Source organism: Bubalus kerabau, chromosome 12 (assembly GCF_029407905.1).
Source record: "Bubalus kerabau isolate K-KA32 ecotype Philippines breed swamp buffalo chromosome 12, PCC_UOA_SB_1v2, whole genome shotgun sequence".
Taxonomy (NCBI): Eukaryota; Metazoa; Chordata; class Mammalia; order Artiodactyla; family Bovidae; genus Bubalus; species Bubalus kerabau.
In genome coordinates, this window is record NC_073635.1 from 26,554,423 (window position 1) to 26,577,059 (window position 22,637).

General features: G+C 37.4%; 1 protein-coding gene across 5 annotated transcripts in view; it reads right to left on the minus strand.

Annotated features, from left to right (window-relative positions):
* Nucleotides 1–22,637, minus strand: part of NBEA (neurobeachin) — a 661,454-nt gene that overhangs the window by 207,554 nt on the left and 431,263 nt on the right. For all 5 annotated transcript variants that reach the window (XM_055542371.1, XM_055542373.1, XM_055542372.1 and 2 more), the window contains exon 40: nucleotides 1,064–1,200. In XM_055542371.1, coding sequence (XP_055398346.1) covers nucleotides 1,064–1,200 — 137 coding nt within the window. The remainder of the gene's footprint in view (nucleotides 1–1,063; nucleotides 1,201–22,637) is intronic.

Sequence of the window (22,637 nt, forward strand, 5' to 3'; positions counted from 1 at the left end):
ACACGTCTGGGAGGGGCTAATCACCTAAGGGCCTTGGTTAGTTAATTCAGGTGGAGGTAAATTTGAGACTTTTAATTGCTATTCCACAAATAGCATTTTATAATGTTTTACTTCTATATATAAATTAAACACAAATAATAAAGTTTTGGATCTTTTGGAGTATTTTGTTTTTTGCTATTTTAGAACAACTGCCTCTGAAAAATACTTTAAAGGCAGATTTTTGTAAAATGATGCTTGTTTATCTAGCATGACTTATGTTCTTGAATTGATAGCCTCAGGAAAAAAAAGTTTACAAATGGCACAGTAACATAAAAGTTAAAACAACAATGGAATTGATTTCAGAAAAAACTTCAGAGGTATAGAGCTGCTGAATACTCAGGTTTTAAGTTTTACAAAACAAAATATAATAAACAAATACTTATGCATTTCAAATCATCCAAATATATGTTGTCAGGCACTACAACCATAGAAGACCTCATCTTTAAACATCTGAGCACCAATACATACTATGTATACACATTTTAAAGCAATGCTTCTCGGAGAATCGATTTCTCTTCTTAAATTCACATATAAAACTCATTCTTATTTCAGGAGATGAAAACTGGATGTAATAATGGAGATGAATTTATATCTAAATGCCCCTCCATAGTTTTCTTACAATCTTTTAATAAACAGTGATTCATACTTCAATGTATACTTTTGGAAATTAAAAGTGACCTTAGTAAGAAATTCCATGAGCTCTTTCCCAGTCTTCCCAGAGAATCTGAGATGCTGTACCCCAGGGACTTGGGAGCAACTGGCTTCACTACCAAATCTGCCCAAGTGCACACAAAGGCACTAGCACAGAGAGACTGTTAAAATGTAATAACAGGATTTAAGATGGTTACTATATTCTCCAATCCCATAAAATAGATCAAGTGTTATATCATTCATTTTATTTTCTATGAGGAGGATGGGAATGTGCTCCCCTCCCCCACTGTCATTTAAAACCAAGCAAAATTGAAAACCACTTCCTGCCTGCCACAAAGCCACCAGTACTGCACACGGAATCATTTTAACTCACTTTTGTGTCGATCTTCTTGAAGGCAGGATCATCCTCATCTACCTCGAAGTAGATTTCGGTCGTGGTGATGGAGAGAGTCCCCTTGGCCACTACCACAGGAGCGATGAGCTGGGCAGGAGTGCTGAGAACCACTGGACCTGAAAGAAGAAGGCACCAGAGGAGTCAGGCTGTGCCTCTTTGCCCTTGCTTGATCCCTCCCGGAAGGGCACCTCAGGTTTTTAAACGTGCACTGAAAAAAAGTGTCTATATTATGTGGCAAGCTCCTTTCATGTGAGATAGGTCTGGTTAGTTGTTACACATTACCTTATAACCAGACTGGAGATAAATAATTCTATAAAAACCCAAGAGGTCACAAAATCGAATAAGTGACCCTCACTAAGCAAGTTTGCAACCTCTGCCTAGAAATCCTACATGGTTAGTGGGGCGCTGACATTAACCAACTTAAAAGTGCAGAATGACTCTCTCAGGCCCTGATTTTCTATTGAGCACGCACGGGCTTTCCGTTCGGAAGAGACGCTCAGGGCAGTCAGCACGGTCCCCGAAGACCAGCCAACGTGTAAATCCCATCCACTGGGCAGCAGCGGCCCCCCAGGATGGGCGGGAGGATGTGAAGAGGTACAGGTCTAATATGTAAACCCCACTGCACTAACGGGTTTGCATCTTGCAGGAAGGTATCCCCATGCGCACATCGATATACTCGCAAAACGCGGACGTTAAATACATTGTCTATGCAGAAAAGCAGGAAAATTGTAGCAGTGATTTTTTTCCTCACCTGTAATAAGCCAAACATTATGAAATTGTAAGACGACTGAACAAAACGATTCTCAGAAGAGCATCTGCAAAGTGCCCTTTCTCAACTTTGGGGACTAGAAAAACTAAGCTTCAGTAAAGGGGTTTTTAGAAAGTGTGCCTACTAAGGTGCTTACTTCGAATTCCTTCCATCTGAGTTAAAATCGAAAATTAAAAAATCTCACGTATTAGAATATTAATTCAAAAGGGTTACTTAACTGCCCCTTTAAGATTCCCCGTAGAGCGGGGACATTCTTCGCTCCCCTCAAGTCTGTACTTAAAATATAGACTTAGAAAAAAAAAAACACGTATTCGTTATTCTGTAGCCAGGGCTCATTATATTCCCTTCTACCTCCGCACCCCCTAACCCCCAACCCACCCTCTCCAGTACACACTTAAATGAGTCACAGTAACGGTAGAGGGAAAGCAATGAAAAGGTAGGTCCCCTGCGGCCGCTCAGGCCCGGGCCCCTCGCGAGCGGCGGCTCCTCGCGGGGAGACCCGTTCGCACCGCCGGAACCGCGGCGAGCAGGCCGGGCCTGGTCCCCGTCCGAACGCGGGGACCGCGGCGGAGACCACGATTCCAGGGAGCGGCACACGCCGAGTTCACGACCATCCTGCACAAAGCCGGGCGTTTCTGCTGCAGGAGGACCAGGGAGGAATCGGCCGGCTGTCGCGCTTATAGGGCGGGGGGTTGCGTGTGTGGCTGTGGGGCAAACTGGGTGTCAGCCTGCATCCCGGTCGGGACCGCCCGCCCGGGGCGGGCTCACGAGGAGCCCCTGCTTTCACTCTGCCGCTTCCCAGCCCCTTCGAGCCCGCAGCCGGGGAGCCCTCCCGGCTCCGGGGCGCGCTGACTCCCGGCGCGGGTCTCGGGCGGGCAGCTTCCGCTGGGGCCGAGCGGAGTCAGGGGTCCGCCTTGGCTCCATAAGGTTTTTCTTTCCAAAGGGCTAGGCGGTCGATCTGAAGCGCCACTTTAAAGGCTCATCAATCTTAATCTAGGTTGCTCAAGTAATTATGCCCGAATCTGTTGTACGATTACAAGTGGATTTGGGTTTCTATTCCCCAGGCCCTCCTTTGTGTTTATTGGAGGGTCTGCGCGCGCGCTCCTCCGAAGCCCCCCGCGCTCCGGCCGGTTCGAACCGCTCCCTTAACCCTTAAGCCGCCGTGTCGCTCGTTTGGAGGCCACTCTTCGTACTTCTCTCCGGTAGAAATCCGGGAGGTTTACTCTTGACTGGGGCGAGATGAGAAAGAAGGTGACCTGATTCACATCGGAAACTGTGTCTTCCTACCCATCCTAGGGCCTTGATGAACCTTCAGCAAAGTCCTCATTCTAAACACGGAAAGCTACTGATCTCTGGTTTCATAGAATATTCTGGTGTTTGGAGACGATGAATGGTCAAAAACATTAAAAATGGCGAACTGCTTCGTTCTCTTAAAAAACAGTTTAAAATATCCAAACAAATTGGAAAAAAGGTAAAAATCATGATACCCGTTATTAAAACCACAGAAACTGATTGACCGAAATAGACGGTATTACGAATTTTAATTACACAATTCTGTGAACTTTTAACGGGGAACACATTTCCGCTACCTGTTTCTCTGACTTTCTGAAAGGCGACTGCGTTTCCTTTTGATTTTACTCCAAATGCGTTCTACTGAATTCGGATTTTTTTTTTCTGGGGTGGGGGGGGCGCGGTGGTGGGCGGTTATAAAAGGGCTTCGAACTGGTCCTTCTTTAAGAAAGGCACTCATGAAATATTCAGCTTTAATGTGTCATTTTTACCCCTGTCCTTTGGAAATCTCCAATTACAACTTCCAATTCCATAGCATGTTTAAGGAGCGCTGAGTCTTTTTGTTGTAGCCTTCAGGGAGCAAACCAGCCCTAGAGAGAACAGAGTTAATCCACTACAGCGATAACAGAGAGGGGATTATGTTTTAATCCCCTTTGGGGGAGCCTCTGGATTTTAGGGATCCGATATTAAAATGTTTACATAAGGCAAGGTCACAAACCAGCACCCAGCATCTTCCAAGTGGAAGATCTGGTTATTTGGAAACCTTGGATTCCTTTCCAAATAAAAATAGTTAAGAAAGGGCAGCATGTCTAGACGTCAGAGTGATGTGGCAGATTCTGTTCTAGAAGATAACTAGATACATATTTCATCTCCTGTTGGGTGTAGGGAACTGGGGACTGGATGTAGATCTATTCATGCTAATCAGTACCATGGCAATAAAAGGATCCATTATATCAAGGTCCTCAGGCACACACAGAAGTAAAGTGATGGATATTAAAAGATAGTGAAACAAATGGATGGAACCAAACCACCCCCCTTTTTGTTGCTACATCCAGTGGTTTAAAATTCTACCATCAAAAGTGCTAACTAAAGGAAAAATAAATGTTACTTACCTTTTAGAATTGGCAGTATAATGTCTAAGAAGTATTGATCCATTACTATTTGAGAGGACAGGGATATGACTTGCCATTTAGATGCTAATTTAAAATCTGAACTAGAACAAAGATTATTACCCTAGCACAATGGAAACTCTTAAGAAGAATTAACTTCTCTTTAGAGCCATGGGATCTTTATTCAGTGGAGGGGTAGAGTAGAGTAGAAAATACATATGTTTTATATTTAGGAAGGGAACTATTCATCAAATATATATTTAAAAGTAGAATGTTAAAAACCACTTGTGGGTTTGGAGAATTTTACTGAGAACAAAATTCTAAGCCTAGAAGTCATGATACATCAACTTTTAAACAGAACTTTACAGTTTACACAGGTCTTTTACATTTTTACTTAACTACTAGTTCAATAGTCACAATTTGGGGGCTACGGATGTATCAATACCCTCCTGCCAAAAACCACCAGGAACACAACTGGAGTTGAGAAGGCGGTGCTAACTGCTCACTGCTGTGAGGGAGATAGGAAGGAACCATGAGATGACTAGGTAAGAGGGTTCAGAAAGGACTTGCTGTAGGATCAGAGCTCTGGTTAAGTGATTTGGGGAAGGGTTCAAAGAAGAGCTTTGCTCTGGATTGGGCTCTGTTAGGGCTGGCAATAATTCTGTGATTGGATAGCTTAATCTTATCTAGGACTAGACCTTCCCTGGTAGCTCGGATGGTAAAAACTTTGCAGTGTAGGAGACAGGGTTTCTATCCTTGGGTCAGGAAGATCCCTTTGAGAGGGAAATGGCAACCCACTCTAGTATTCTTACCTGGAGAATTCCATGGACAGAGGAGCCTGGTGGGCTACAGTCCATGGGTTCACAAAGGGTCGGACACAACTTGGCGACTAGACCTAGGCTAAAACTGTGATTGATAGAGAAGAAGCAGTCACTCCTATAAGGAGTAAAGGAGGATGTTAATGTTCAGGTAAGTTGTATAGAGTGATCTTACTTTTGTCTGTGCTTAGACAAAATTATAGTGTTTTTTTGCCTCACATCATCATGTGGACTTGTCTGATGCTGGTGTTCTGTGAGGTTGTTTATGTCCAACAGGAGAACACCATGACTGAGCTGTGAGCCCCAGGCCAGCTCCCAGTGATCCTGAGGCCTCCTTGTAAGGGTCAGGCCAGTTTCCTGAGGTCAGAGGCTGCTTTTCTCTTCCTCAGATTCAGGAATTAATCATTTTTTTTAAGGGAGAGAGTCAACAGCATTCCAGCTGTTAAAAGTCAATTATGGTGATTAAATTCTCAAACTGCTAAAATTCTTACAAGCTTCAATATAAAGCAAGACAAAGAATATATATATATATGGACAAGGAGTTGAAATTCAATTAAAATTGGCATTGTTACAATTACTTGATGACTTTTAGTTGGCAAAAAATATACTTAGTATACATGAAATTATGATGTATTTTAGAGTCACTTGAATATTTTCTAAACTTAGTTTAATATTAATAAAATTTTTATTAGCTATATGGATTTACTCCAATCTCAATTACTCTGAAACCACATGTTCAATTTGCTGTTGGAACACGTAAAAGACCATTATTTGGGGATAATAAGCATTGACTAATCTTTGTAAAATTACTAAACGTACAGTCCTGCATTATTTAGAAGAAGTAAAACTAATGTGAGATTCTTTATGTTTAGTGGAAAAGAATATCATCCCAGAAAATTTTAGCACAAAAATACAGTATGTAAAATTTTACAAACGCTTCTATAGTGAGAATAGAATTTGTAGGAAAATAACTCATGGCAGGAGTGACCGAACATATCTAAAATATTTATTGCTGCTTTGAACTTATTTTTAAGTAGGGCACTACCAATTTAAAAGAATGTTTACACCATATGATTACATGAATGAAATGTTTAATCTCAAAGCAACTGAAGACTATGAGAATATGAGAAAGCTAGAACTTTGTTTTGGAATCCTAGGAAAACTTTAACCATTAAGAAAATGGAGGTGTTTGTGTATGTGCCTAAGGGCGAGGGCAATTGGGGTGAATGCTGCAGAAGATCTGAGTTTCCTACTACCCAGAGTTTCCTGGGTTTCAAGCATTTGAAATGCCTCAAAAAAAAAAAGGAAAGTAACAAAATGTCTACCAGTGACGGTTTTCTTTAAATGCAGAAAATATTGATAGTTGTCCAAATATATTACCAGAATAATGATGCTCTGAGATTTTTCAAAAACTTTTCTTGCAGTGAAAAGAATTCCAGAATATTTTTGCTTAAATCAGGAAAATATAACTTGAACAACTCATAGCATACATAACCCAAGAGTAATAAATTTGCATTCCAGCATTATCACCTCCTTCCCTAACACACACACACACTCCCCACACTACCAATTATGAACACTCTATAAATCCAAATTTTATACAAAACTCACTCTACCCAAGAAATGGCCTCTTTATGCTCTTTGGGGACTTTTTGAACATAAGTGAAAGTCACTCAGTTGTGTCTGACTCTTTGTGACCCCATGGACTATACAGTCCATGGAATTCTCCAGGCCAGAATACTGGCATGGGTAGCTGTTCTCTTCTCCAGGGGATCTTCCCAACCCAGGGATTGAACCTAGGTCTCCCGCATTGCAGGTGGATTCTTTACCAGATGAGCCACCAGGGAAGTGAACCTAATCTATCCTTAAATTTTGAACATAATCTATCCATAAATTGAGATGAACAATAACCAATCATCCCACTGTGCAGTGTCTTCCTTAGATTGTTACTGTGTAAAATGAGACAGATGCTTCAGAATACACATGAGTCTTTTCAGAGGTGAGCAAACTTACTTCTGATAAAACTCAGCTTACCAGAGTCTGAAGCAGAAACAGAAACAATGGAGCCCTCTATATAAGATAAACTGAAGACTGCATTTTAACAAAGTATCTATTCACCATGGTAGAACATCTATCTAAAATCCCATTTAATGTGTTTATAATAAATAATTTTATAAGTCCTAAGAGATAATCTGATAGGCCTTAACTTTAGTTAACCTATCATTTATGTTTGTGATTCTTTTGTAGACCTGATAACTCTTTATGTTAAAATGAAACCAACAAAAACCAGTGCATTTTCGGCAAAGACAACTCTACAGAAAAAACAGCTTACAAAGCATATATACTCTAAGTAAAATATTCCTGAATTATTTCCCAGCATAAACATATACTAAAAAGCAGTTATAATTTCAATGTTGGTGGGTGATAATTTGCTCTGCCTTTGGATTCACTAGGTGAGCCAGCTGAGAACTGTGATTCTAGTTATATCACGTTCAGTACAGCATATGGAATCCATTCTTCAGTTTCTGGAAGGGTACTGACTCTTTCATGGCACTAGGATATCATTTAATGATCAAGAAGAGTAACTTCCTACTAGATTGGATGAGTGAATAAACTGGGGGACATGATTTAAATCTACTGGGCCAGGATGACTAAGTCTTTGCACCCCTTGGTTGGAGGACTGACTTGTTTTTACTTTTTCATGGTTTCCTGGGCACATCTTTATTGCAGCACTTAAAATGCATCAGATGTCTGCATTTAGAAGGCTGTTGCTCCCATTTGGCATAAGCTACTTGAAGACAAGGAAGAGAATTATTTTCTCTCAACTGAATACAGAAAATGATATACATCTTTGTTGCATTTATATATCATAGTAAAACGGTCAATTAAAATAACAGATTACATCTTTTATATTTTTCTGGAATTGATTTCAAGTTGTTCTTTAAAAATATGCTAGACTTTGCATTTTATAGAAGAGATCAATTTTAAAATATGCTCCAATAGGAGTTAAAATGCAGCTGGTCATTCCAGCTATATATACATATAACATGCATACTATTATTTTTTAAATGACATAATTTTATAACTGCCACATTTTTCCCAGTGTGTAAGTTGTTTTCTCTTTGTAAATTAAATACTGAGACAAATGTTGAACTCATTTAATTCATTCATTCATGTAGCTAGCAAAAATTATTCAATTATTCACTGTTTCAAGCACTGAGAGAATGCGGTAATGTATAAGGTGTGGATCTTACCCACAAACTGCTTAAAATACATAGCAAAGATAAGAAATATATAGGAATAAGTATGGAATAAGGGAGAAAGAGTTTACCTAAGCATTGTTAAAGCACTTGACATGTATGAATCTCATTTGTTCCTCATAACACACCAGCAGATAGGTACAGCTATGATTTCCATTTTACAGAGAGGAAATGAGACTGGGAGCTGAAGCAACTTAGGGATGGTCACTCAACTTGGAAAGGGCAGAGACATGATTCAAACCTGGTGACCTGACTCCAGGGTATTTACTGGTAAGTATACTGCCTCCCGGGCTTCCCTGGTAGTTCAGCTGGTAAAGAATCCACCTACAATGTGGGGGACCCCAGTTCAATTCCTGGGTTGGGATGATCCCCTGGAGAAGGGATAGGCTACCCACTCCAGTGTTCTTGGGCTTCCCTGGTGGTTCAGACAGTAAAGAATCCTCCTGCAACACCGGGAGACCTGGGTTTGATTCCTAGGTGGGGAAGATCCCCTGGAGGACAGCACAGCAACCCACTCCAGTATTCCTGCCTGGAGAATCCCCATGGACAGAAGAGCCTGGTGGGCTACAGTCCATAGGGTTGCGGAGAGTTGGACTAACTGAAGTGACTTAGCATGGCACAGCAAGGCATACAGCCTCCCACCAAGAGCAGAACATAAAAATAATAAAAATCCTATAGACAGTCACCGAACTGTAAGATTTCCAGTCTCTTGGGGAGGATATGGTGGGGCCAGGTGAGGCAGTGAACTGAAGTGAGTTGTGATGGATGGATGTGTAGGATTCAGATAGGTGGATGTTCAGGGAAGAGTGTGTGAGCAGGAAAAGAGTTTGAACGAATAGGGCGGGATACGCACAGGAGAAAATCAGATGGGACAGCAGTTAATAGATGTGAAGGGGAACAGTGCCGGATGAGACTGAAAAAATACATGTAGCCTTGAATGTCATATTTTTTAGGTTAAGGAACCAAAGATTAAAGCTCAGGTATCACAGTGTGGAGCGGCGGTGTCTGTCCTTTTTTGAGCTCACACATCTCTTGAAGATGATTAAATATTTGGTCCCTTCCTAGAAAAATCCACATATGAACATTCATCCATCCTGACTGCATAAAAGCGAAGTACTCATATTTTGCAGAAAATAAAATTTGGTTATTTATCTTGATGTCCTCCTCTATCTAAAGATCTTTCTGCCTCTGTATTTACTGTTATTTCTTTTCCTCCAGTTTTCTTCAGAAAAAAAACTGCTCATCCTCAATTTGAACTTTCGTACTGTTCAAGTCAGGTACTCTCTCCACCTGGCTATCGGTCCTACCCTCCCCCACTTCTGCTTCTCTCTTATCTTGGTTTCCTCTCTTTAGTTAAGCTTCTAGACACCAGTTTTTACCTCTTAGTTCATCACTCCCATTCACTCCTTTTGTCTTCACTCTCATCCTCTACCTAGGCCAAGGTGTTAGGGACCTACATGTTAATTAAAATGCTAAAGGCTTGGAAAAGTCCTTCCATTCATTAAAAAACATAAAAAAGAAAACACAATCTGTGTAACGTTTTATTTTTAAACCCAGAATTCCCCAAATATATTTAACTACATATTTTCTTTTTAGCATATTTCAAAATAACTGTGTTCCAAGGAATATCAGTTTGAAAATTACTGAGTCAGAGTTCCTTGATTTCTGAAGTATATTACAGATGAAACTCATGCTTATTGCACTTTATAGAGTTTTTTTTTTTTTTTTAACAAATTGAAGTTTGTGGCAATCTTGCACACAGAAACTCTTATCAGCACCAATTTTTCCAACAGCATTTGTGCACTTCACGTCTGAGTGTCACCTTTTGGTAATTCTCATAATATTTCAAACTTTTTCATTATCATTGTATTTGTTACAGTGATGTATGACCAGTGATCCTTGATATTACTACTGTAATTGCTTTTGGCCACCATGAACCCCACCAAGATTGTGAACCTAAGTGACAAATGTGTTTCTTCTGACTGTTCCATTGACCAGTGCATTCTCTTGCTTTTCTCCTTTTCCCTGGGTCTCTCTGTTCTCTGAGACACAACAATATTGAAATTAGGCCAATTAATAACCCTACATTGGCCTTGAACTGTTCAAGTGAAAGAATCAGTCATAGGTCTCTCACTTAAAATCAAATGCTAGAAATGATTAAGCTTAGTGGGGAAGACATGCTAAAAGCAGAGATAGGTCAAAAGCTATTCCTCTTGTGCCAAAGAGTTAGCCAAGTTGTGAATGCAAGGGAAAAGTTCTTGAAGGAAATTAAAAGTGCTACATCAGTGAACACATGAATGATAAAAAAGGAAACATCTTTATTGCCGACTGGAGAAAGTTTGAGTGATCTGGATAGAAGATCAAACCAACTACAACTTTCCCTTAAGCCAAAGTCTAACCCAAAGGTTCTAACTCTCTTTATGAAGGCTGAGAGAGGAGGTGAGGAACTTTTTCAGAAAAGTCTGAAGCCAGTAGAGGCTGAATCATGAGGTTTAAGGAAAGAAGCTATCTCTATAATATACAAGTAAAAAGTGAAGCAGCAAGTGCTAATGTAGAAGCTGCATCAAGTTTTCCAGAAGATCTAGCCAAGATATTTAATTCAGTATCTTGAACAACAGATTTTTTTTTTTATGTAGATGAAAAATGACCTTCTATTGGAAGAGGATGCCATCCTTCTAGGACTTTCAAAGCCAGAGAAGTCAATACCTTAAGCTTCGAAGAACAGGTTGACTCTTGTTAGGGTCTAAAGCAGCTGATGACTTTAGGCTGAAACCAATGCAAATTTGCCATTCTGAAAATCCTAGGGCCCTTAAGAATTATGCTGCAACTATTCTGTCTGTGATCCGTAAAATGAACTAATGAAGCCTGGATGACAGCACATCTGTTGACAACCTGGTTTGCTGAATATTTTAAGCCCAATGTTGAGACATACTGCTCAGCAAAAAAAATTCCTTTCAAATTATTACTGCTCCTTGACAATCCACCTGGTTACCCAAGAGCTCTGAAGGAGATGTACAAGGAGACTGATGCTGTTTTCAAGCCTTCTAACATAATGTCTATTCTGCAGCCCATGGATCAGGGAGCTGTTTTGACTTTCAAGTCTTTGTAAGAAGTACATTTCATAAGACTGCAGCTGACATAATAGTGATTCCTCTTATGGGTTTGGGGAAAGTAATTTGAAAACTTTCTGGAAAGGATTCACCATTCTAGATGCTATTAAGATTTGTGATTCATGGGAACAGATAAAAATGTCAACAGGTGTTTGGAAGAAGTTGATTCCAACCCTCATGGATGACTTTGAGGTGTTCAAGACTTCACTGGAGGAAATAATTGTAGATGTGGTAAATACAGCAAGAGAGCTAGAATGAGAAGTGGAGCCTGAAGATGTGACTGCAGTGCTGCAATCTCATGATAAAACTTGAGCAGTTGAGGAATCGTTTCATATAGATAAGCAAAGAAAATGGCTTCTTGAGATGGAATCTACTGCCTGTAAAGTTGCTGTGAAGACTGCGGAAATGACAACAAAGGATTAAGAATGGTACCTAGGGACTTCCTTGGTTATCCAGTGGCTAAGACTCCACGTTCCTAGTGCAGAGAGCCCGGTTCAATCCCTGGTCAGAGACCTAGATCCCACATGCCACAACTAAGACTCGGCCCAGCCAAGTAAATAAATACATACATACTTAAAAAAAAAAAAATGGTACATAAACTTAGCTGATAAAGCAGTGGTGGGGTTTGAGAGGACAAAGCTCAATTTTAAAAGATTCTGTTGTGGGCAAATGTGATCAAATAGCATTGCATGCTACAGAGAAATCATTTGTGAAAGGACGAGTCAATCCATGTGGCAAACTTCACTGTGGTCTTATGTTAAGAAATTGCCACAGACACTCCTGCTTTCGGCAACCACCACCTTGATCAGTCAGCAGACTTCACATAGAGGCAAGACCCTCCACCAGCAAAAAGATTATGACTAGCTGAAGGCTCAGATGATGGTTGACATTTTTTAACAATAATATTTAAAATTAAGATATTTTCACTTTTTTAGACACAATGCTATTGCACACTTAACAGACTATAGTATAATTTAAATATTAACATAATTTCTATGCACTAGGAAAACAAAAAAATCATGTGACTTGATCTACTCCAATACTCGCTTTGTGGAACAGAACCTACAATATCCCCCAGGTGTGCCTGTATTCTCTCCTGTTCTCTTTCTTCCTGACCTCCTTCTTGGTATCCCTGAGACATTGTCCTTTGTTGGCCAATTAAACCTTATTGTTACACAGGGGATCTGACTTTGGGCTGCTGTTCTTCTCTTTATATATTCTTACTTTCCTTGGGTTATCTCAGAGGTTTAAATTATGAATTCTATGCCCAACTTGGCTCTCAAATTACAAACCTTCATATATATTTGAAAAACTCAGATATCCAACAGACCAGGATGACCAGTCATCTTCATTTCTCTTTCCCCTAAAGCCCTGCATCTTTACATTCCCAAACACATTTAATAGCTTCTAGATAATTTCTTCTCCCAGGCCAGATTCCCCTCATTCCTACTCCTCACAACTGATTAATTATCATGGTCCCTCACATCTGACCTCCTCCATGTTGTTCGAAGCTGTCCCCTTCTCTTTCTTCTACCACCAGTTTAGTTCAAGCTTTCATTACCTCTGATGTGGGCAACAAGAGCCTCTTACCTCAAGTCTAGACATCCTAAAATCATAATCAGCACAGTAGCCTGAGTAATTTTTTTAAAATTAATTAGTTCTTTCCATTGCCATGCTTAAAAATCATTATTGTCTCACTGTAGCCTTTAGGGTAAAATATAGGGTCCTCATGGCACAAAATGCACCACCTGTAACCCTGTCAATCTCAGCTTCGGAGATTTCTGCCTCATACTTCGACCTGAATAACTGAGAACTAGTGTAGTTTCACAGGGAAGGTGATATTTTAGCACATGATGTTTACATGTTGTCTGTAAAAACTCCAAATTTTAACTTATGATTCCAGACTCAAAACAGGAAACATCCATTCTAGGAAGGCTTTCCAGAATACACATGGTGGTCAAGGGCCCTGTTTTGTGTTATCATGGTTTCCTTTGTATATTTAGGACTTTTTTTTAAATTCCATTATCTGTTCTCCCACTACACTGTAAACTCTTTGAAAACAGGAACTTTAATCATGTGTCTTTTTACCCCAAATACCCACCATAATGTCTTACACACAGTATATGTTGAATATTTTATATTTGTTTTGCTTGGATAACCACATCCAACCTGAGTCAAGTTAGGATCTGACAACAGAGAATAAGGACTCAAATAGGTCCTTCCAGCTCTTATCTTTATTGTGTGTGATGAATTTTGACATTTTCTATTTGAATCTTTTCTCTTTTATTTCATTTACAAATAACACTGGTAATAGTTCAAGTACTTGATTTGCTAACCCATCAATAGGTTATAACTTAGAATTAAAAAAAGAAAACAGTGATGTAGTAGATGAACAAGGGCTTTTGGTGAAAGAATGGGTTCACTTCTTGGCCCACTTATTTGTTATGTGATCATAAATAAACACCCCAAAGTCTGACCCTAAGTTTACACATCTTAGAATGAACTGTAATACCTAATTCATAGAGTTGTGAAGTGTTCAGCCTGTAGGGCTGTTTTCTCTCTTATGCAAATTCTATCTCCCGGCATCATTTGCCCATTTGCACTTACTCTTTACTACTTAACTAGCTCATCCTCTCCCCACACCCTGAAAACTGCCTGGTGAATACAGACTTATCCACACAATCCATTTTTAGATGCAAGATTTATTTGTGTGTGTGAGTGTGTGTGTGTGTGTGTGTGAGAGAGAGAGAAAGATTTTATTTTTTTACACTCCTCATTTTGTACTGGGGTATAGCTGATTAACAATGTCATGATAGTTTCAGGTGAAAAGTGAAGGGACTCAGCCATACTTTTTAAGAAAGTTTTCCTGATACTTGGTTCTTAAGGTTCCTATTTTAGATACAAATTGAACATATTTAGCCGCTTCATCTGCTAAAAATGAAGGGAAAATTCAACAGAACTTTTCAACAAAAAAACACATAAAACATTACTATTGGTCCTCTTTTGATCAATAAAACTGCCTAAACCCTTTGTCTGGAAAGAAGATATTTAACAATACTTGGCCAGCAAATTCTGCCTGACTTTCTCTTCTTTTTTACTGATACAAAGTTCTAGATTTATAGTTTATTGGACTGATGCCTGAACTGATGGAGCAGATTCTACTGGAATAACTACATATAAATGGATTTCCATGTAAAAACTTATTCTTAGTGCTATTTATGTTGGAGATCCTTCTGCAGGCTGTGACTCTGGCTCCGAGGCACTAAGTCATTGAAGCAAAATAATTAAATCAATAAAATATTTTCAGTATGCAGAAAGACTTATTTGTCCTTTTGTATGGCACTGCTCTGAGAAGACAATGGCACCCAACTCCAGTACTCTTGCCTGGAAAATCCCATGGACGGAGGAGCCTGGAAGGCTGCAGTCCATGGGGTTGTTAAGAGTTGGACACGACAGAGCGACTTCACTTTCACTTTTCACTTTCATGCATTGGAGAAAGAAATGGCAACCCACTCCAGTGTTCTTGTCTGGAGAATCCCAGGGACGGGGGAGCCTGGTGGGCTGCCATCTATGGGGTCACACAGAGTCGGACACGACTGAAGTGACTTAGCAGCAGCAGCATGGCACTACTCTAAATGTGGGGGCAAAATCAGTTTTTCACCTAATTGTGAATTAGTGCCAAATTCTTTCAGAGGGAGCACAGAACACTCTGGAATGAGGCAGTGATACCATAATGAAACTTCACCCCTTCCTCTTCTTCAATTAACTAAAACCCACAGTCTGACATTGGGAAAACAGTTTTGTTATCTCACACTTTTTTCCTCCAAGTGTGACAAATGAGGTGACCCATACATTTTCAACAAGTGAATAAAATTCACTCATTCGTATACTTTAAAAAAAAAAAAAACATGGCATATGAAACATTAGCTTCCTAGGAGAGAGATGGTACTTGAGTTGCAAGCTGCCCCTATTTTGCATGTTGGTGGTATAGTTTAACTATAGTTTATAGTTTAACTATAAATCTGAAAGAGATTACTTTGTGGGATACTCTCCATACAGCGAAAACAGTAAAAAATAAAAATAGGTCTCATCTAAAATGCTTTATTAGAAAGAAAGAGATCTCATCACTGTGGTCTTGAAAGATCTACAGCATACAAAGAAATGCTTATTCTTAAAATTAAAAAAGATGCAAGAAAATTATATATGATTGGAATCATGGTTTATGTGTAATAAACATAGTTGAATTATATCCTTTTATATTTTAAATTTACAGAATTTGATTGGTGGGATATCATTACAGTTAAAAGTACCTTTAAAGTGTTTTTATGGACTACAGAATCCATGGTTGGAGGAGACACATACTTTGGCAGATAAAGAGAGATGGATATAGTAAAATGTTTGCAGACTCTAAAATGGCCATGGAGACACTAAAAATAATGAAGAAAGGCTAAGAAGGATAGATATTCAAGGTGAAGCCTTCACTGATTTTCACAACTCTTCAACTGAATTTAAAAATTAACTTAGAAGTTTAAATATTTTAGCTTTGGTAAGAAATGAGCATATGTTAACACTGTCTCTAAGATCTTTGTGAATTCTGTGTTTGAAACTGAACACGAACCCTTTGGGTATACTATTTATGACTGCAAAGCAACTTTCTAATTCAAAGAGAGAAAGACTTACAAAGACTCATAAGGCTTTTTCAACATCAAATAGCTTTTACTAAACAACATTTTGATGAGTTAAGTGTGACTGAGTCGGGGACATATGGATTAAATTTCCCTTAAAATACACATGGGTTTAAAAATTAAGGAAAAAATCCTGAGCAAAAAATAATGCTTTTCAGAGAATCTAACATGTTTAAAAACTATTTTCCTTTAAATACAAATATCAGGTTGACTCCAGTCTAGTTAGACTTTGTAATTAAAACTACTTAATTATAAATGCCAGAGATTTTTAAAAAAATATTAGTTCTATCAGGAAAAGAATCTTCATTAATTCTATTTGATTTGAGTTGTGTGGAATAGTTAGGCCTAACTCAAGCAGACAAGATCTGAGTCAGAGTTTATCTCCATCTATGAAACACTGACCTTGTTTTCATGTACAGAACTTATTCTCTTATTCCATTAAACAATTACAATATTTTTTTTTCCTGTGATTTCAGCTCATACTCTTTTTTTCTTATTTAAATAACACATTTCCTTGAAAAAGTCTTCGGTTTTAGAATTCTGCTGTTCCTTTCATTTTATTATTATAATTGTCTAGAATCTTGAGTTCTTCCTTCTTGTTTGCCCTATGTTTTGCTTTACCTTCCTTTCTTAGCTCAGTTTTTAGGTAACTTTCACTTGCTATATACACAACTTTGTCTCTGGGTGCTGAACATTCCAAGTTAGAACATTTAAAGGCCTAATTATCTCTCTGATCATCTTAATTGTCTACTTTCACTTACCTAGGGTAGACATACTCTGTACCATAATTTCCTGGTTATTTGATTTACTGAGGAGTGGAAGTAGAACTAATTCTCCTGACGACTTTCTTCCCATCAGTTTCTGAACCCCAGAATTCTACATAGTCACTAAGTACTCAAAAGGTGTTAATAAGTAAGTAAATGAGTACATGAAATGCAGTCAAGTAGATTTAGGGAGGTAGGAATGGTCAAACTTAAAAAAATTTCTAAAAAACTGGTGTAGGGAGTCAACTGTACAGTAATGGAAGATAATTAAAATTGTGAAGGTGAGTACTTTATATGTATACAGATGTTGAATTATAATGCTGAATACCTGAAAATTTCATAATTTTAAAAACTCGAAACAAGTTTCTCCCCAATTCACATTTGATAATTGCTTTCATTTTGAATTGGTAGAACAAAGACTGAAAGAAATGCAAACAATTTTACCAGTTAACAATGAGAAAAGCAGTCTGAACAACTACTGCCCAATAAACATCAGTGAAATTGCACTGGGAACTGTTATGAACATTAAAGGTGAGCCATGTGAGGAAGGTGACTGTCATGTAGGAGAACCTCCCATTGACTACATTCTATTTTTCTTAGGTCTCCTACTTATATCTATATTTTTTCTCAGTCTTAAATTCACATAATGTATTTCTTATAAATTTCAGATTCTTGACTTTGCTTAGAAAGTGTGTGTGTATGTGTGCACTTGTGTGTAAAGGATTGTAAATCTACCACCTCACCACTTTGAAAACCTTCCCTCACAGAAAAATCCAACTGCTTACATTCTAACACTTCTTCCTCCTAATGCTAGTTTCCTGTACTAATTATAATTACTCTTTTCAAAATATTCAAAGCAACAGTATAGTCCATTGGTTACAGGACATGTTTTCTATGTGGTAGAGAAAAACAATTTTTTAATTAAGAGTTCACAGTGGTATCTTGATGTTAAAAATGGTGGAACCTCAAGAAACATTTAGTTAAAGTGACATAATCCCTGGAAATTGGGATGGAACCAAGATTAGCTTAACTGTAGGTATTCTTACTCTGGAAAAGTCAAGTGATTATTTGAATGAATGAATCAGTATGAACATATGATCTGATAATTCAAGCCCCAAACACTTAATTTCAATAGCTTAAAAGAAGTTTTATTTTGTCTCTTGATTTTGGTATAAATTATCCAGTAATTATCTCAGCTCTCCAGCTTACGTAAAATGAACTTTTTCAATGGGAACATTTTAAGGGCAAGTCATTTTTTTAGACAATATCCTCATGGTTCAAAGGTACAAGGGATGTAGTTGCTAGTGTTACAGTCTAAAAGGAGGGAAATATACAGAAAAGCATCTGCAAAACAAGGCTTCAGTAATAAAGTGTCTTGAGAGTGATATAATCAAAATTTTATGGGTTAGCTATAATAAAAAGATAGATAACCAGCACTGGGAAAAATGTGGAGAAACTGGACCCTTGCATACTGCTGACAGGAATATAAAATAATGCTGCCACTTTGGAAAGCAGTCTAGTAGTTCCTCAAAAAGTTAAAAATAATTATTTGACCCAGCAATTCCATGCCTAGGTATACACCCAAGAGAAATAAAAGCATATGTTTGCATAAAATGTTGCAAATGAATATTCACAGCAGCATTGTTGTAATGGCCAAAAGATGAAAACAAACCAAATGTCCATAAACATTTGATAAACAACGAAGGATGGATAAACAAAATGTGATACAGTCCAACAATGGAATATTATTCACAGTAAAAAAAGACATACACGTTACAACAGGGATGAGCCTTGAAAACATTATGATAACTAAAAGAAACTAGTCACAAAAGACTCCATATTATATGATTCCACTGACATGAAATGTGCAGAATAAGCAAATGTATGGAGACAGAAAGCAGGTTAATGGTCCTCTAGGGCTGGAAGGAAGGGAGGGAAGATGAGAATTTTGGGAGGAATAGCTAAAGAGTATGAGATTTCTTCTTGGGGTGATGAAATGTTCTTAAATGGTGGTGATGGTTACATAACTATAAATATACAAAAATCATTAAAATCATTGTGCACTTTAAATGAGTCAATTGTATGGCAACAGAAAAGTTGCTGCCAAAAATTATTATGGGAAGCTAAGATTGGCTAGTGAGTATTTCATAAAGTATTGTATTTAAGTAGGTATTTTAAAAGGGTAGAGATTTTGATAACAGGAAATAAGGGATGATGTACTGCAGAGATGTATCAAGGACATTTTGGGTGGAAAGAGAAGTCTGAACATTGGTGGTGTGGGCTTGCAGAAAATCTTTTCAGTTATTTGACATTAAGTATATGGATGGATTGTTGGTAATAATAGCTTACATACACACAAAACATTTTTCTACCACTTACAGAACTGATCAAGCATAAAGGACCATTGTCATTAACTCAGAATTCCCTAAATTAGCAAAATTACTAACATTTGGAAGCAATAATAAAGGAATCCACATGCATTATAATTCTATTATGTAAAATATTTCTATTGTTTTACAAATATGTGACAGAATTACTACTCTAAAAAAAATGAAATACATTTTATCAGTGGGAGAAAAGTCTTTCGATCAATTAAATCATTCACTTGTCAATTCACATAAATTTGAGTTAATTTTAAATTTTACTCAACAATTGTTTGAAGAAATAACTTGCCAAATTAAATTTCAGATGAAAATAAATGAGATTTTAGATTAAAATCAGTTGAATTAAAATAATTTCAATGTTTTAAGTAAAAATTAGTAAATTGAAAATTTTAGTTACATAGGATATCTTAGGTACTAATTCACATTGGTCAATCACTATAAACTAAAACAGCAATTTAAATAAATTAAGTTAGGTGTTATTGTAATAATTACTGAATTGATTGACATAGTTCTATATTATAATCATATTAGCCATTTGCAAACTATGTAATAAATTGAGCAATTAATAATCACACACATTTATTTAACTTGCCTCTTGAGATGAACAGCTTGGGAAGAAAAGGAACTAAAAGTGAAATAGAAAATTGTTGACATTTAAAACTATAGAACTTTGTCGACATTTTATCTTTATTAAAACTAAAAGAAAATGGAGAAAACATGAGAAAGGGTCAATATTTAAATCCAAATGTGCCAAAAATGCTCTGTCAGATTTTAACTTACAAGATGATTTGGGGAAACCCATATATAAAGGTAATATTAATTACCAGGCTTATTCATAAACTTTTAAGTACAGTATACTGGGAGTCCATAAAAACTGAGTTATAAACCAAGGATCTTGTTCTACATAATTTTAGAAGAGTCTTTAAATATATATACATATTTATTTAAATATACTACTTGGTTCATTTTAGTTCATGCCATATATTATGGATTTCTAAGGAAGTATATTATTATATACTTCTTAACCTTATGCAAGCTACTTACATTTGTCTTGGCCTCTATATCCTGATTTGTAAAATTCAGGTAATATAGGTTATTACACATGAAGCTCTTTGAACAGTGACTGGTTTCTAGCAAGACATGCTAGCTATTCTTACTCTTTTTTTTTCCTATAAACAGAAACTGACCCTAAGAAAGGCATTATTAATGAACAAATTTTAATTTCTGAGACAGAGATAACAATTATTTGGATCAGAATTCGTTAGAAAACAAATTATATATATATATATATGGTTTAAAACTTATTAACAGCTGATTTTTTGAACCTAAAAATACTGGTTTGTAACCAACTTTCCAAATTATTTTTCTGTAACATTGTCACTATCACAGCAGTCCAGATTAGTAAACAGGCTTTAGTATTTACAAAATGAATCTATGAGACACCTACAAACTATAGAGATGCTTTCTGTGACCCTTACTTCTCGCTTCACAAAACATCCATACCCTACTTCTTTCCTACCGCATTCAGAGATCAGGGTCACATCTGTGCAGTGCTGATTTAAACGTGAACACTGAAGATCTGGTAGAAGATCAGTGTTTTAGGACACTTTGTAAGGTTTTTCAGACACATGGATTCTACAGAGACTATGAGTTAGGACCAGGTAGAAAGTAAAGGAGCAAATTTGCTCAAAGAAAAATCTGTTTAAAAGACAGAAGTGGGAGGAGTACTGAGAGAGTGAATTGGTCAAGGGCCGCACAATTGGATTTTTAAACAGTTTACTTCAAGTCTACTTTCTTTGTTCTTCAAGTATTTTAACTTAAGGTTATTTTGAGAATTTTGCTTATAAGCATAAATTAATATTAATAATTACTCTGTCTACTATTAAAAGAGAGAAATACAAAGGAGTTATTAACCTTTATCAGATTTTGCCTCTGGTATTACTGGGCAGATCTTATCATAATAAACTTCAAGGCAGTAGCCAAATATGTATTAACTACCTTTAGTGGAAACTGAAGTCCAGAGATGCTAAACTAAATAACTGTATAATTACTGAACATATCTGTGAGGATATGGGAATAAGGAAAGACAACACATTATCTAAAAATGTCGGGAATCATGTTTGTGAATATTCACCAGTTCATTAGGATCAAGAGTAAGACCGGAAAAACAAAACAAAAAAAAATTGTGGCAAAAAGAAATAATGACTTCATTTGCTTAAATTGCCAAATGGCCTCAGATAAAAAAGTCTGAAGTATTTTTAACAAATACAAAAACAACAGAACCAAAACTTGAACATTTACTTAGGAATCTGAGGCAAACACTGGTTTATAGACTTAAGATTAGTTTTGAACAGGACAAATCATTTTCATGATAGAGAATTGCTAATAACATAGGGACATCCAAGAGCTGATATTAGAACCGCCTTATTAAACATTTTCTAGGAGAGGGACAATAATGTGCTGTCTCCAGTTTACAATCAACAATAACTTCTCTTTGGTAAAATGAGTTTTCTAACTGGCAGAAATATGGTTGGAGACATTCCTAAAACATGCCAGGTAATTTTTGGCACACTTGTAGAAAAAGGAGCACTATTTTATAAACAGAAGGATAATTATAAGTCCACTTCTCTGTTGCCATCTGCCACTCCGAAGTTGTATGGGGTGAAAATGCAGAATAAAGGTTAAGACTCAGTCCCTTTTGAGACTCTAAAGCAGGAGTTTTTAGTCTGAGATCCAGGATATAATTCCATACATTGGTTTCCAGGGGTCAGTGAGCTCTCTGTACAGGACTGTATGGGTATCTTCATGAAACAATCTACTTCCATTGGATTCTCAAAGTGGTTTAAAACCCCAAAATGGTTATGGGCCAACACTAAGACATCTATAACCCATCGGGCCATTGATCTGCTGCTCTGAATTGACCTTAGACGAGCGCCAGAACGAGTGAAAATTGAGAGTAGGCATGCAGTGATTGTTTTGTAGTAATGGGGATTAGTGCTGTGGGAACAGAGGAAAAACAGTAATGGGGAAGGAATTCCCAAGAGTGACAGCAGGGAGGAAATGGCTAATTCCACAGTCACCTGGTTGAAGTAACTATTTTTCATAGCTCTTAGCATGTCAGTCATAGGTTAAATTACCATCGTGTTCCCCTTGCCACCCTCACCCCCAATTATTTAGGCAGTTAGTGAGAACAATTTGTGCTCTCCATTATTTTTTCTATATTAAAAGTTGCTCTTCATTACACAGAGAGTAGATGCTATTCATTTATCATTAGCCTGATGTTTAGTTTCCTCTTTTCAATCTTAGAAATGAGATAAATTATTAACATTAAGATGACTGAGCACTGTTCTAACCACTGGCACAA